This window comes from Melopsittacus undulatus, chromosome 5 (genome assembly GCF_012275295.1).
Source record: "Melopsittacus undulatus isolate bMelUnd1 chromosome 5, bMelUnd1.mat.Z, whole genome shotgun sequence".
In the NCBI taxonomy this organism is placed as follows: domain Eukaryota; kingdom Metazoa; phylum Chordata; class Aves; order Psittaciformes; family Psittaculidae; genus Melopsittacus; species Melopsittacus undulatus.
Window position 1 is genome coordinate 29,826,040 of NC_047531.1, and position 17,360 is coordinate 29,843,399.

General features: G+C 37.1%; 1 protein-coding gene across 1 annotated transcript in view; it reads left to right on the plus strand.

Moving 5' to 3' along the window:
* The window catches only part of FBXL13 (F-box and leucine rich repeat protein 13), an 87,112-nt gene that overhangs the window by 15,125 nt on the left and 54,627 nt on the right, over nt 1-17,360 (plus strand). The window contains 4 exon segments of the mRNA XM_034062734.1: nt 726-835; nt 2,911-3,006; nt 8,841-8,936; nt 11,030-11,165. Of these exon segments, the coding sequence (XP_033918625.1) occupies nt 726-835; nt 2,911-3,006; nt 8,841-8,936; nt 11,030-11,165 (438 nt within the window).

Genomic DNA, 17,360 nt, shown 5'->3' on the forward strand with positions numbered 1-17,360 from the left:
GAGGTGGGGAAAGAATGAAAAAGTGAAGATCAAAATAAAACTTCAAAAATCAGAAGAAACTAAAAAAGAAATACTATGTGCATTTTGCCTGGGACTTCACATTCCCTCGATCCTGTGGGTATGAGTTTTTTTAAATGTGAACAGCAGCTGTGACCATACTCTGTTAACCTGAGTCCACTCAGACAGAAGTGTCATTAAAGTAAAGAATGGGCCAAACCCACTATCTATAAGTTTGAGTTTGAGCGCAGGCAGTTACATAAAATTCAAACATTTCTCTTACAGCGCTAGAGATTCAAGCTGTTGTCTCACTTTCCTAGGTAGTTTTCAGGGACTCCTTTTTTTTCATATTCTCTTCTAAATGTTTGAAACATTATTAAAGTTTTGTAATTATGTTTTATTTCATCGAGGTCTGTATACATCTGGCATCTCCAAGCTCTGTGCAATTATTGGGTAATTTAGTAGATCAAACTGTAGATTGGTAATGTCTTAACCACAACTCTAACACATTGGAAATATGTCATGCTTATGCCTTGCCAGCTAACTTGAAATCCTATTGCAATAGTCTTAGTTATATCTATTGTAAAAGGTTATTTATTTCGTTACAGAACCTGAATTGATTATCTATTTTATTGAAATGTAATTTGATAGTAATTCATCTAAAACACTTAAATGACATACTTCTTATTTGCAATCCTCAGACTGGTTATAATTATGTATATTTTCAGTGGCAGTGACAAGACTTCAACAGATCTTTAATAAATTATATTTAAATGCTGTTTTGAAGGCTTGGCATGCAGAGGCCCACAGTTCTTCGGAAACAAAAGCATATTTTGAGGTATGCAGTATAATTCTTTACATATAGTAAGCTTAATGTTTAAAGATTAACTCCATTAATTCCAACTGGAAAACCAGTTCTATCAATATTAAATGAAGCATTTTAGTACTACTACTACTAATATTGCTCTATAGTACTGGTGGTGTTATGGGCAGCAGATCATTACCTCTCTAGTCTGCAAGTAAAAGTTTGGTCGTATCTTAAGCAGCAAATGGGGTTGAGTGTAATTGTATATTACCAGTGATCTAGCTGTCTTGGTTCAGGTAGTTGGTGTCTTAGGGGTAGTATTACCAATTGAGATGATCACCAGTAAAGATGATGCCTCTGTATCCCTGCCAACAGAATCTAATAGGTGTAGACCCCTGCACAGTGAGGAGAAGGCTCAGTAACCTCATCTCCTTCTAACAAGTGTGGGGTAACCAAAACTGTGATCACCTGAGAGTAGGCACCACATAGGTAGCCCCATATGCCCCCTTGCCAGCAGCTGTATCTGGTCTCACTGTGAGAAACAGGGCTTTTCTCACTTCTGGGAAGGTTTCTCCTGCCAAGGAAGAGAATGCTATAGCTTGATGCTCAGCAGATATCACATGGGGAATGGGAGAAATGGAAGCTGTAAGCATTGTACACTGCTGAATAGGGTTCCAAAATCATGCTCCCACTGTTTAGCTCCTTTTTCTTGCCCTGCTGTAGGATGGTCAGAATGGAAACCAGCCAGGGACAATATATCATTTGCTGGCTGCTAGACATCAGTTTTAAAATCCTTCCTGGAGTAAAGCTGTCATTAGTGCTGCTGCTTCTCTGGTTTCCCAAATTAGTTGCTCAGTTTTATATTTGTTTCTTCTCTCTCTCATACATTTTCTTTAACCTCTTTTATTGCTGCTATCTTAAAATACTTAAAATGTTAGTCTGATTAGACTGAGTACATAAAAGTTGTCCTGTTTCTGGAGTGTATTAGAGCATTCTTAGGGAATAGTATTCTTAAATTCTTTCCATTCTTAATAACAGATGAAAGGATTGTTTTGATTTTCATAATTAGATTAGAATGCTCAGAACGGAAAGAATATAACTGAATCAATTTTTTTTGTGTACTTTTGTATTATGTACAGTTCTGTAGGCATTTTGGGTTCATCTATGTCATCTAAGCATAGGTTTCTGGTGTAATTTGGCATGCCCTGGGATACCTCAGGCAAGGCTAGACCAGACAGGTCTCCAGCTTAAAGCTCAAGAAATGCAAGAGTTCCCTGCCCTGTATCATATCTTCCAATCTTTTGTGGATATCTTGGATAATCCAGGACATCTAAGATAACATTTATCGGTTTTAAAATGCAGAATTAAACCATCAATGATTAGAATTTGTAAGAAACTAAATGGAACAAAAGAACTCACATTGCTGCTAAAGGGCAAATACATTTTCAGAATGGGAAGTCACAATCTAAAGCTCATTATTCCCATTTACTTGGTTCTTTCTGGCTTTCCCATCCTACTGTTTTCTTCCTTCCCATTTTTTTTATTCCTAATTCCTCCTTTCCTGCATATTTTCTTTTTCTTTCCTCTTCTCCTCTCTTCCCTGTAGCAGTATTTAAATAAAAAATATTTTTATAACCCCTGACACTGTTTCTAGAACTAGAATAAAAGGAGATTCAATGCTGCTCCTATGTTGAGTGTATATGAAAAATACTTCAGTATCTTTCATGCCATATACATTGTTGGATACAATATGACATCAAGGAGATTTTAGTAATGATACCTTTTGAAGACTTGTCTGAAAAAATCATGTGCCATAGTGTGTTTCTGTCACAGTGTGTACACAATGTTTTAGTTTGGAAATGCAGGTAGTCTGCTATGCTTCTATATTGCATTGCTATGATGGAAAATCATGAGGTGGACCCTAAAACTACAGTTATTCTCAGTAACAGCAGTTACAAATGTTCATAGATGTATAACTATCTGGGATTTGAAAATGTCTAGTTAAGTTTAGAAAAAATAATTTAATTTTTAAAATATTTAAATGTATTTGAAACTTTGAACCTGCAACTAGGTTAAAATTGTGCTTTCCTTGTACTATCTTTTTTCAGAGTTTAACAAAGGAAAGTCAGAAAGAATGTTGTGAATCAAATGATCTTACCATCAGATGTGAAACATCCTCTTTACCAGAAAAAGCCTTGTTACAGGTTTGTGATAGTTGGATGTTCTTATTGATTTTTCATATGTATATTTCATAAAGGGTATATATAATATTTTGTTGAAAACAATATACTTGTGCAATGGAAAGGAAGGTTCCTGTTTACATTGTTCACTGTAAGTCAGATGGAATCTTTTGAAGGATGACAATGCTCTTCTTCCTTTTAGTGGCACCTAATCATAATCTGCATGTCCTAACCTCTGTCCATACCTATGCAACTTGTTACACTTATAAATAAATAAATAAATATTCAAATATTCAGGAATTCTGAGGTTGATAGTAGCATCCTTTCTTCATTAAACCTCCTGAAATAGGGGTATCTTTCTGTTAGTTTGTAACAATATTGACGGTATCATTCCTTTTTTTGTAATTTGGGAGAGATCTTAATCTATGAGCATTGTTTTTTAGACATCCAAACTGTGAGCTCAAAATAGAGTGATATCTTAAGCTATCCTTTTAAGTTGCCCTTTTTTGAGGTCACATCATGTTCACAGTTACATGTGCCACTGTTACAAAGGATCAGATCTTATATGCATGGAGTCTATGCACATAAAAAGCAGAATCTGGATATTAACACATCAAAAAGAATGACAGCTGTTCTGAGGTATGTAGCTATACTTTTTTATTAGAGCTACAGAGCAACTGTAAAAACAAATTATATAGTTTTCTCTTCTTTTTGCATATAAAGTTAATTTTATAGCCTATATAAATCAAATATATTGTCAGTGCTACTTTAGTGGCTTAGCAGAAAACATTAACATCTTCCATTTCTAGAGCAATTCCAACTCTGAGGTCTGGAGCTGAAAAGCAAGGTAGTTTGCCAGTTTAGAGTTTGAACATACTATCATAGTGCATATGTTAATGTATGTTTTGGGGGAGAATGAAGTAGGAAGTCAGAATTCTACTGATTTGAATAGGAAATATTAACCTAAAGAATAAGAAAAAAGAAAATTGCATAATCCACAAAAATTTCAAGCCTTATTTCCATCCATATATGTATCATTGTAGGATGTGAAATTATTTTTGTTTGTCTGTATTTAAATAACATTTGCATACTGAAAATACAAAAGCTACAGCTAAGGAAATTATATGCTATAAAAAAAATCAAAACTAATTATATCACTGCAGTCGAAAAAACACAAGAGGCAATAAAATGAAAAACAACAGTAGGGTGAGGTGAGTATATTAGGGAACGTTAGTCAAAACTTCATTCTGGTAATGATGACGTTGAGTTTTTCACTACAGAGCAATCAGTATCTGTTGGATTTTTAGGAAACAATAAATGAGAACAACATCTTCCGAGTATTTAAAATCTGCTGATTAATTTAAAAGATCTTTAACTAGCAGTGTGCCCACTCAGGAATCTGCCTTTTTTGTCAAAGTCCTCTTCTTGCGATGGAGCACATAGGTAAAGAAAAAATCCTGCATCTTAAGCAGCATTTCATCTCTCTTCCTTCCTTGTGTGTTCCCCCCTATGCCCCGTCCAAAAACTTGGACAACCAATCTCTGTCTTTAAATGAATGAAAATAATAACATTACTTTGCGATAGTGAGGACACAGGTTTGGGATATAGATGAAGACAATAGCCAGGGCAAGAACAGGGAGTTTGTGTTAACTGAGTGGTGTGCTAGACAAGGTTCAGGCTTTGCCACCTCCGTCTTCCTTTTTTTTGTGTGCAGTGGCAAGATGGAGTTGTCATGGGATATGCTGTGGTTGCTGTTGTGTTTAAAAGATCTTGCTGTACAGCAGTTCCCTGGTTTTCCTAGGGAGCTATTCCAAGAGAAGCTGGCCACAGGGAATGAAAGCTAATTCTCTTGGGTTGTGTTGGGGTTGGAAGGGTTAAAGACTGGGATCAACAAAAGGACAAAAGCAGTGCAGGGATTTGGTGCGATGCATGGAAGCATCCAGGGCTAAGGAACCCCTTCTGGCAGGTCTTCTACAGGCACAAGAGAAAGAACAGGCTGAGCCAGCTGTGCTGAAAGTATTTTTGCAAGTTTTTTCTCTGTATGTGTTAAGTCATACAAGTAACTACATATGTGGGCTGGAAGCTATAGCTGTGGATCTTTGGGGCAGGCCAGAAAATAATTACTTTATTTATGTGTAAAGTGCAGAGGGAACAAAAATCATTACAGAAGAGCAGGAAGCCTACCAAAGCGTTTCCATTTTGTATCTGAAAACAATGCAGGTCCCTTGATCCAGAGAGAAGTGCAAATCAGTGTGGCTGTCACCTGGCTTTCTTTTTCTTGAGCTGTCTCTATTTTATTTAGTACAGGAAGTGGAGAAAGAACTCTTTTGTTTACTGGCACAGACCAGAGCTTCATTCTAGCTGAGTGCCTAACCATTTGCTGCAGAAAGACAGAGCTGCTTACTTTCTTCCTCTCCTTCCTCTCATTCTTCTCCATCCTCTCCTTTCTATGTCTCCCTTTCTACCATTCTGTTTCCCCCTTGCCCCCTTTCCCTCTGTGAAAAGAGGATATACTCTCCTGCTATCTTTTTATGGATCCAGGATGTAGATACAATCTCCTTCCACAGAAAATTGTTACTGGGTGCTGTCTCCTCCAGGCCAGATCTGTGTTTGAGCATTCACAGACTGAGAAAGAAAGTGTGCCTGGATTTCTCGAAGTTTTGGAGTAGAAGATACAGAGACTTTGTCTCTGGCATTGTAGATGACATTTGGTGGTGGATCATTTAAAAATCACAAGGTATTTAGTAAATATCATTATTAGTATGCTATCATTTATTGCAGCTTTCTGTTCTGCTTCTGTGCAAAAAACACACCTGTGAGTTTGCATTCACTGAGGGGACAAGCTCTGTCCTCAGGGCCAGCTGGAAACCATTTGCTTTGTAGATTGCAGCTTCCTAAACAAGTAAGAGGTACCACAGTACACTGACATTGAGTTATTGACAAAAAATGATTGCTGTGCTCTAAAGCTGGTTACTGTGGGCTTGACCTTTTCAGAACTGAAAATTCAAAAGGTTATCAGTGAGACAGTGTCAAAGTGAAAGCCTCGCTTTTGTTCTTCTGATATGTAACTAAGCCCTATTAATGAATAATAATACAGTCAATATTTAATATTTAACAAGTCATATAGCTCCCTTTATTCAAATAGATTTTTGTGAGCTGTATCAAAATTCCTTAGATTTTTAAATGAGATTGAGTTTTGAAGGTAAGGAAATAATCCACATGTGCAAATGAAACAGATTTTTTGTTAGAGAAGCCTGTGATGGATCTGGCTATAATTATCATGGGATGTATGTATGGAAGGAATTCGCTATTGAAAAGAACCTATGCAGTTCTGTTCTTTAAAAAGCCGTTGTAAGTCCCTGCATCCTGAACTACCTAAATATCTTTAAGATGAGTATGGATATAGCATGCTCCCAGGATTCCACAAAAACCATAAAGCCAGAAAAGCTGATTTTTAAGAATTGTTTTAAGTGGTGTATATGAAGTGAATACAGACATCTTGTGAGACAACCGCATATTTTGAGGAGCTGGCAAATTGCTTGAATGCATTACCTATGCAATTAAATGCTAGTGGTAAAAGCCACATTATCAGTGATTTTCCTGCTTGATTTGTCCTTTACTAGCTAAAGAAATTATAACCCTTGGGTAGCTTCTATAGGCCGAAACAATTTTTTTTAAAGTCTTGGTAGAATACTCTTGGTATTTCTGCTTATTGCTTTTAATTGAACTTAATCTCTGTGATAAAAATGGGTTCTAGCAGATACGCTTTTTAATCCTGTTCATTCCAGTAGAACTGCACAGAATGTAAATCAGGATAAAAGTTTCTCCTAAGGAAGGAGTATTTCCTTTAGTGAAACATCCTTTTTATTAGAAAATCCCTTTTTGATTCTGACAATTTTAGTGACTAATTTATTATAGAGCATACGTCAGTATAACCAAGGTAAACCATGATAACATGAACACTGGTAATCCATGCACTCTACACACTTAGTCACTTTCTTCAGTACTTCGCTATGTTGATTACCAGAAGTGAAACAAAATTTGCAACTGCTTCCTAACTTTTACAAAGGCTTTACGTGTATTGCTTCTGAGTACAACATTCATTTGAGTCTCAAAGCCACTATTTGACTCAAGGTTTCTCTTGTGCCAGTATAGTCTGGGTGAACTCTGTACTGAGTATGCATTCTCTTTTCTGGAGCATATTTCAAATCATATCTCATATATATTGCTATAATGAAAAACAGGTCTTATTGTTTGCATTATTGTATGGAAAGTTGTATAACTAATATGGAAATAGTTATACTCTATAAAACACACTGGCATCTTTGCTATGTTTTCACTCTGACATCTTACTATTAAAGTATATATTTTAAGTGCAAAGCTCTTTGAAAATGTATATTAATAAGAAAAATTCCTCTTCAGTGACAGGTTATAGGATAAAATTAGAAAGTTCTTTTTGTATTTTCACTAACAACTAATTACTATACCAGGTTTAAACTGTTGCATAGATGTATGATAGTGCAATTAGGAAATTAACTACATTATGAGCATAAAGTTTTCCTTATAGAAAAGTTTCTTTAGGAAAAGTCGTGTAGGATTGTATCAACTGTGTTCCTTTCAGCTGGTTTCTTTTTCATACTCAGAACATTTAAATGTTGTGTTTCATGTCAGACATTCGTATTTCAACACATGCTGTAGCATGTCAGTTCTGCAAATGATTATGGATATGGGAATTTTTAGTATGTAAATAATCCAGCTGTCTTATATTAAAGTCTGCATATGCTTTTTGTCTTTGAGTCTTAAATGCATCTTGCATTTTCAGATGGTTATAAAAAAATATAATGCGTGTCTGCTTCTATAGCAAAGACATTTTTCTCTATTTTCTCTTATTTAATTTTACCAAGTTTCTTCTAAGATAAAACTTTAGCATTCTCTTGGCAGAAATGCCCTTTGACAATTGGTCATAAAAATGGCAGATGAGGAGCTATGGCACAAGGTTGCCAAATGCCCTTTTCATTTAGTCTCTTATGGGTTGACACTGCTGTATCTATGATGATTTAGCAGGACAAGACCTTTTTAAAATGCTATAATTTATTTTTTCAATATGTTGCTTAGTGGTATCAGTATATATTTTGAAATACTTACCTGTATAAAATGTACTACCAGTATAGCTTGTATATTTTTTTCTACCATAATATAACACATTGATTTTAATATTCTGAGATTAAAGATTTATAGATATATTTACCAAATTAAACTAGTTAAGTAAAAAATACCTTTGAGGCAGAAACTACAAAAACTCTTCAAAGGTAATTTAAATTGAATTTAAAAGTACTATAGTTAGGCTACAAAGCTTTAGTCCAAATTATATTGTCTCAAGTAGGCTTAGGAGATGTGTTTGAACAAGTGTTGTTTTCATGTAGGTGAAATAAAACTGCTGATAGTGCATGAAAAATCTTCAGGTTTGAAACATCCCTCTCATTTTTTATCATAGCTTGAATTGAGGAGTTTTTAAGCAAAGCAGTATTTTTATAACTCTTTGTTAAGGCTGTTAATGAGTAAGTATCGATATTCTGCTATAAAAGGTATGTTTAGACTTCTAAGAAAGAAGTTTTTAATTTTAAAATAGCTCAAGACCAAGTTGGATGAAGCCTTGGGTGGCATGGTTTAGTGTGAGGTGTCCCTGCCCATGGCAGGGGGGTTGGAACTAGATGATCTTGAGGTCCTTTCCAATCCTAACTATTCTATGATTCTATTATTCTATGATTCTTATTGTTTAGGATAGGTGAATATATATCTAATACAGCAGTGCTTCTTACTGAATAGATTTTAATATCATGTATGTCTGTCTTATATAGATTTTCCGCTACGTAAATTTGGTTGATCTGGCAAGATGTGCTCAAGTTAGTCAAATGTGGATGCTGCTGACTCAGAACAGTTCATTATGGAGTGATGTAAGATAATCACAATATTCTATTTCAATTTTATTTTTTTTTAAACAAGAGTGAGACAAGGAGGTAATTTAATGTAAGAATGCTAGAAGTTTTATCCCCAAATATGACTTGTTCTACTCAGCAACATGAAGAAAAAAATACGAGCAACTGAAATAAAATTGTTTGTGGTATACCATTATAAAATCAGTGGAAGTAAAAGAGAATTGGCTACTAAGGCTTGGCTTAATTTAGACAATTAAGTGTCTTAGGCTTAAGATCCTTTTGGGATCCAGAAGGTGAAAAGATCTGTGCCTTGCAAGGCTAAGATATCTGAACTCCCATATTTACTGTTTGGGAGTTACATGTTCCCTGAGTGGGATATAGTACTATGGGCACATATAGTACATATCTGCTTTCCTGACTGAGGGAAAGAAACTCTGGAAGTCTCAACAATGCTCTGCTTGCATGTCATACTCTCTGGTTCTGAGTAGCTGCCTGTTCTCTGTGTGTTTCTTTAAACTGACTTTCTGATGTGCTTAGATGTCACATATACATTTTGTAGAGTCTTTGCTCAGATTCGAATTGTTGAATCTACCTGTCGTGGTTTAAACCAAGTCCCCCAACTCCCGGAGAGTTAGGAAGGAAAATCCAAAGAATGTAGCCCCCACAGATTGAGATAAGAACGGTTTAATAGCTAAGGCATAACACAAATCACTACTGCCATTACCACTACAAATAATAATGATAAAGCCAATAACAAACAAAAAGAGTACAACACCCCACCAGCCACCGACCCATAACTCACTCCACCCTGCCTGGCCAAGAACCGCGTGCTCCCTCCTCCATTTTCCTCCAGAGCTCCCCCCCTCCTCCTCTCTCTCTCCCAGTATGCATCCTGGGCATCACGTGCTATGGTATGGAATACCTCGTTGGCTAGCCTGGGTCAGGTGTCCTGTCTCTCCTTCCTCCCGGCTTCCCCTCCTCCACCTGGCTGGAGCACGTGCTCAGAAAAGGCCCTGAACAAAAACACCCTCAAAACATGCTCACTATCAAGCAACTGTTCCCAGCCCAGAAGTCAAACCACAGCACTGCACCAGCTACAAGAAGGAGAAAAATTACTGCCACGGCTGAACCCATGACACTACCCTTAGGCATCAACACCTGAAAGATCAGCCTGTAGTGCCTGGAGCCTTTATTAGGTCTGGTCTTAAGTTCCTGTGAAGTATTAATGATCTTAATGAAACTAGTATTAAAGATTCTGATAATTTTAATGTAATAAGAACAAAATCCTAACAAGAAAGTGGAAAATACCCAGAAAAAGTTCCTGATATTGTAACTACTTCTAAGCCATCTAAATAGAAATAATAGTAATTGGTTTTTCAAAGTATTTGGGTACTAAACATGTATTATCAAATGTACAACAAGCAGATGTGGTGTAGCTTTAACAGATTATACAAAATGGGGGGAAAAAGCTTTTTCTGGCCTTTTTTATGAACAAATTGAAAGAAGACATGAAAAAGTCTTCTCCAAAAAGGAGGTATTTCTTATTAAATAAATAATAAATTGGTAGATAGACTGTTGAAACTATTTTCCAGTATTTTGTGTTAAAACTTCTTGAACTTCTGACAGACATTTAGAAAAAGAATGGTTTTAGTCAATGATTTAGATATCCCCAGCATGTAACTTTGATAATTTTAAGGATTCTTCTACTAAAACTAAGGTGGTGGATTATGTAGTCTTGATATCTCAGTGTATCAGCAGACCATTAACTAGAAAAAAAAATCTTTGTCATCTTTAGGATTTCATGAAGTAAATGTTCCAGTTGAACATTTTTCTTTGCACGTAATATTCTGACATGTCATATTTTGGTAGTGCAAGACTTGGTTTAGCTCCATAAATACTGTAGACCCAGGCTTTCTCTACATTTAAGTATTTTCAGTCAGCAGTCTAGATGTTTATATATGTAATATACAGACATTTCTGTGGTTTGCTGATTATTGATTCAGTGTTTGTGTAACTGTAATGTATTCAATAGTGATTTTGATAATGATGTGTCTTTGTGTATCCTACCTATTTTTAGAACTGAATTATAAATCAATTGTTTAATTTCTTAGATCAATTTTTCCTCAGTGAGGCATAAAGTTCGGAACGAAATAGTAGTGAATGTTTTGCAGAAGTGGTGTCCATATGTCTTACATCTGAATCTTCAAGGTTGCTCTTCTCTTCAGTGCCCAACCTTTAAAAGTATCAGTGAGTATCACATGTATTTCTTAAATTTTAATCCCCTCTTTAAACTGTGTCTTCACTCTGTGCTTCATTATCATCCAGTTTTGCTGCCTGTATTCTTCTCTATATGTACAGCCATAATGAAGCAATGTGACTATGAGATATGTAAAATTACTTTAAAGGCAGCCCATTCCTTTATGACAGTCTCCAGCCCCAGCAATCTCCATATGACTACAATGCCAATAGAATGTTTATGCTGTGTGTGAAATGCTGTAATATGACAAACAAGATTGGAATGCAAACGTACTTAAATATATCTGAATGCCAGAATCCAACTCTACTGAGATAATTGTCACAGAATCACAGAGTGCCTGAAGTTGGCAGGGACCTCTGGAGGTCACCTGTGCAAACCCTCTGCTCAAGCAGGGCTACCTAGAGCAGGTTTTCCTGACCTGTGTCCAGATGACTTTTAAATATCTCCCAAGGATGGAGATTCCACAGCCTTCCTGGGCAACCTGTGCTCAGTCACCCTCATAGTACAGAAGTACATACACCCTAATGTATAGTACCTTGTGTGTTTCAGTTGGTGCCCGTATTCTTTTGTCTCCTCTGTCACTGGGCACTCCTGAAAGGGCCTGACACCATCTTCTTTGCACCTACCCTTCATGTATTTATATATATTGGTAAGAGCCCCCTCAGCCTTCTCCAGCTGAACATTCACAGCTCTCTCAGTCTTTCCTTATAGAAAATATGCTCCAGTCCCTTAATCATCTTTTTGTCGTTTGTTGGACAATCTTCAGTATGTCCATGTCTCTTGTACTGGGAAGCCTGGAGCTGGACATGGTACTCAGGTGTGCCCTCACCAGTGCTGAGTAAAGGGGGAAGATCACCTCCCTCAGCCTCCTGGCAATACTTCTCTTAATGCAGCCCAGGATACCATCTGCCTTCATTGTAACAAGGGTACATGGCTGACTCATGTTCAACCTGGTGTCCACTAGCACTCTCAGGTCCTTTTCTGCCAAGCTGCTTTCCAGCTGGCCTGCTCACAGCATGTATACATGGTGTTGTTCCTCCCCAGGATTTTGCATTTCTCCATGTTGTACTTCATGGGATTCCTGAAAGCTCATTTCTCCAGCCCATCAATGTCCCTCTGGATAGCAGCACGACCTTCTCGTGTAGTAGCTACTGCTCCCAGTTTGGTGTCAGATGCAAACTTGCTGAGGGTACACTCTATCTCATCATCCAGATCATTAATGGAGATGATCTAGTGTGAGGTGTCCCTGCCCAGGGCAAGGGAGTTGGAACTAGATGAACTCAAGATCTTTTCCAATGGTAAACAGTCTGTGATTCTATGTTGAATAGAACTGGATCCAGTATTGACCCCTAGGGTGTACTGTTGCTGGTCCCAGACAAGAAGCTCACAGACTTGCACACACACACAAAAAAAAGAGTCCAAACATGGTCCAAGACATTAATGTGGTGTTTCAGTTTTAGCACAAATAATAGGTACTTGATTCTGCTGCCAAAACAGAGTCCCTCTGGAAGTAGAAAAGCATCTTAGTCCTTCCTGAGAATATGTGTGGAAGTTCATGTGACCATGTGATCAAGACAGCATTTTGGAATAGTTTTAGGTCAGTAATCTTCTTCTCAATGCAATTCTATTCTCTGGCAGAGAAGTGGGGAGGGAGAATAAAAGGTTTTACGGTCAGTGCTAGAGGGTCAGTGCTAGCTGTGAAAGTGTACTTCTTATGTTAGGAATTAACCTGCATCCTGTCACTCAGACATTTTATCATAAAGAGTGTTGAAACATCCTGGTAGTGTTTTCATGAGAAAAAAACTCTTTTGCTACAACTAGGCAAGGTCCCAAGCAATGTTTTTGGTTACTGTCACAGCTTTACTTCTGTCCATCCCTGGTGGTGTTCAAGGCCGGGTTGGACAGAGCCTTGGGTGGCATGGTTTAGTGGGAGGTGTCCCTGCCCATGGCAGGGGGGTTGGAACCAGATGATCATAAGGTCCTTTCCAACCTAATTATTCTATGATTTCTGAAGCAAGCAAATGTTACTGATTATTTTCTAGCCTATACAGTGTTCAAGGCCAGGTTGGATGACGCCTTGGGTGACATGGTTTAGTGTGAGGTGTCCCTGCCTTGGAATTAGATGATCTTAAGGTCCTTTCTGACCCTAACTATTCTATGATTCTATGAATCCAATACATAAAAAAGAAAAGGAAAATGCCTTTATTTTCCAAATCAAAATTGTATTTTGATTTTTTGAGACTATAATGCATTTATTATTTAATCAGATAACACATGATTGAAATTGTTGATGCAGCCTATAACAATTTCAGTGTGTTTTCTTTTGGTTTAGAAAGTGACTGTGTAATTATGGGTGAGAACAATTTGCTCTCTAGAGTGGTGGCGGAAAAGAACAATTGGGCAAAATAAAAAGAGTATTTGATCATGGTCTTGGCTTTTAAATTACAGGAGAAAAGAACATTCTCAATGTTATCAACATGCAAGTTGTTTAGTGAAATAATTTAATTTAATGTTATAATGAACTTTGACAACTAATAAAACAAGGATGACAAATCATACACAGCCACATTGCCTCCATTATGGGGATTGTATTTAGGAAGATTAAAACCTGTTATGATTCTGTTTTCCTTAGATATTTGAGTACAAAGCTAAAACCATATTCATATTTATTGTATTTTAAGCTAAAAACATGTAAAGTTGTGGTAGAACAAAACTTTATTAACTTTATATACACACGCTGTTTTCTATCACATTGTTTAACTGTTATTAAACATATTGTTAATATTAATTAGTAAATAAGTATTAATATTAACATTTGTAAATCATTTAACTTAGAAATATCAGCATGTTGATTATATCATTTCCATTTATCTTACATATCAAAACCAGTAAATTAAATTTGTGTTTTTACAAATTATGTATTTTTTCAATTTTTGTTGATAATTTTAGTTTTTTTCTTTTTTTTCTGTAGGCTCAAATTCAAAGATTTTGTCTGTTTATATCAACTCAGTGCTATTAAACTAATTGTGCTGAATCGTGTGTGATGGTCCACAGGGGCTTTTAGCAAGCGTTGATTTATAAAGCTGTTTCTTCTAACTTTGAAGACACCCAATAGTTCTTTTTAAGAATGAAACACATTTATGTGAGTGTAGTATTGCTATTTAGGTTAATTACGTATTTATTTTGTTAAACCTCATTGATCATACAGCCTACTTTTGCCATTCTTTTGAAGCTTTTTGTGGATGGTTTAAAATTGCTGCAAAACTACTTTATTTTTTCTTAATAGTGATTGTAAATCCTACTGAAATTCTGTTCCTTTGACATTTCTTCAGCCAACAAACTGCATTGAACTGTCTATTCAGTTATAGGCTACAGATGTGATGAACCTTTCCATTAGAACTTCCCCAAGCTACAGTTCTGACCTCATCTTTTCAAATAAATCCAAGATTACACAGATTTTGGCAGCCTGTTTTTACTGTTAATGGTAAAAATCCATGATATCATTTGAGGTTTAGGTCTGTTCAGCTGGCTAATCATATCAATATTCTTTTTTAAATGAATTAGCTGCTATTTTTAAATGTTGTTTTTATGTACTGCAACTTTGCTATGTGGTGTGTGCATGAAATTACAGTCATTGTTTAATGCCTACATACACATGTTATATGGTTCCAGCTCAGACTCTTTGGGAAATAAATGTGTTATTTTGCCAAAGAAAAAATGAGTGTATGAGATGCATGGGTTACAGCTCAGCTGCTTGTGGTATTACTCCACCCACTTGGTGATTTTAGAGAATCTTTTGACTTCCATGTGTGACTGGGAACTGTGTTTAAAAGCTGACATTCATATGCATAGGGCAGGAGTTACAATTTCCTCAGAGGCTTTGAAGCTTTTTATTGCCACTAATGGTCACAGCATTGACAGACCTTTCTCACATTCTGTCATGGCAAAACTTGGGTCAAAATAATCTTTTCTGTGTTTTATGTGTGCCATGTAGAGAGAAGGGTACTGTGTCTGTAGAGTACTGTAGTTTATGCCTTAAGGCAGTACATATACTGCATATCAGGAAGACAATGTACTATCATGCAATTATTTCCTGGATTTGTAGAGAGAAAGAAGGAGAATCAAGACAGAAATTACTGAAAGGACTTAAAAACATATAAAGAAAGAGGGATGCTCATGATTTTCTTTTAGATGTGGAAGGGCTTCTGGGATTCTGTGACTAAATTAGTACAGAAAGAAATGTCAGCATTAAATTGTGGTTTGTGGCTGTGGTGTTTCATGGAGGGTTTACCTCAACTTACAGTACCTTCCAGAGAAATAGTAATTAACCCTGTAATGCCGAAGGTTTTATTGTTAGTTATTGTCTCCATATGTGTTTTCCAAATATACTTTTGTCTTTTTCCTTGGGCTGCCTCCGCCTGTGCTATTTTCATAATTCCTTTATGCTTTTCCAGTTCATACAGTCTTAAAGAATGTGCTGCTGGAGAGGTGGGTCCATGCAAACCTCATGAAGTTCAACAAGGCCAAGTGCAAGGTCCTGGACCTGGGTCAGGGCAAACACAAGCACAAACACAGGCTGGGTGGAAACTGGATTGAGAGCAGCCCTGAGGAGAAGGACTTGGGAGTGTTGGTTGACAAGTTCAACATGACCTGGCAGTGTGTGCTCGCAGCCCAGAAAATCAACTGTATGTGGGGCTGCATCAAAAGAAGCGTGACCAGCAGGACAAGGGAGATGATTCTCCCCCTCCCTTCTCTTGTGTGACCCCACCTGCAGTACTGTATCCAACTCTAGGGCTCCCAACGCAAGAGGTACATGGGTCTTATTGGAGTGAGTCCAGGGGAGTGCCACAAAGATGATCAGAGGGCTGAAGCCCTCTTCTTCAGCCTGGAGAAAAGAAGGTTCTGAAGAGACATGATAGCAGCCTTTCAGTACCTAAAGGTGGCCAACAAGAGATCTGGAGAGGGACTTTTTTACAAGGGCATGTAGTGATAGGACAAACGGGAATGGCTTTAAATTGACAGAGGCAAGATTTAGATTAGATTTTAGGAAGAAATAAATTCTTTTCTGTGAGGATGATGAGGCACTGGCACAGTTGTCCAGAGAAGCTGTGGCTGCTCCATCCCTGGCAGAGTTCAAGCCCAGGTTGGATGGGGCTTGGAGAGCCTGGTCCAGTGGAATATGTCCCTGCCTGTGGCAGGGGGTTGGAACTGAAAGACCTTTAAGGTCTCTTCCAACCCAAAAAATTCTATGATTCTATGTTAAATTAATTTTTTCCTACTCAGCTTTTCTCTATTGGCTGTGCTACTAATAACAGATATTCTGCAATGGTTCCACTGCCTGTCCTTTTCAATCATGTTCAGTAGTTTTCTTCGGTACTGAAGTAATTCCCTGGAATTTGAGAGGAGGAGGAGGAGAAGTGCTTCACTTAATGCTGGCTACTGCTTATGGGAATTTTTTTTTCTTTCGTCACTTTCAAGTTTCTAGAAAATGCCCCACTTATTGAATATTACTGACCAAATGGGACTTGCAGCTGTGTTCCATAATTAAGATAATGCTTAAGATTTTCCCAGGAGCAGGGATGAGTCAGATACTGTTGGTTTTGCTGTGAAGTTTTCAAAAGATGTTGTGGAAGACGTGGCTAAATTATTCAGTTTATCAGCAAAGCACCATTAAATACATTCATAATCTGAATCACTTAGAACATGAATAATATGTCCCTGTCCACAGAAGAGGGTTTGGAACTAGATGATATTTGAGGTCCCTTCCAAACCAAACCATTCTATGAAGGAATGAAGTTAATAATATCTTGTGTTTGCTTAAGGACCCTTTGGCATTCCTACCACCCTTAGTAACTTCAGAATTTTTCCTTTATGTTGCTCTTCTATGTTAGCATAGAAGCACTGTGTGCTTTGTATTGCACTTCTAAAACAAAATGAGTGACCTTTTGGGCTTGTGGCTAAAGCACGAGAGAAAACCACAATGCCATAATTTTGTGCATATCTTTAAAGGAGCAAATTTTCTCCCTGAAGTGTTCCAGAACTTCTTCCATGGTAGCCAACAGATATTTAAAGTTTTGGCCCTGTATCTCTATCCTGCACTTAGGTATTTCTTACTCATCTAAGAGCAGGAGATTGGTCTTGGGTTTGAGCTGGGAATACTGAAGTTGTAACCCAGGCTGTAACCC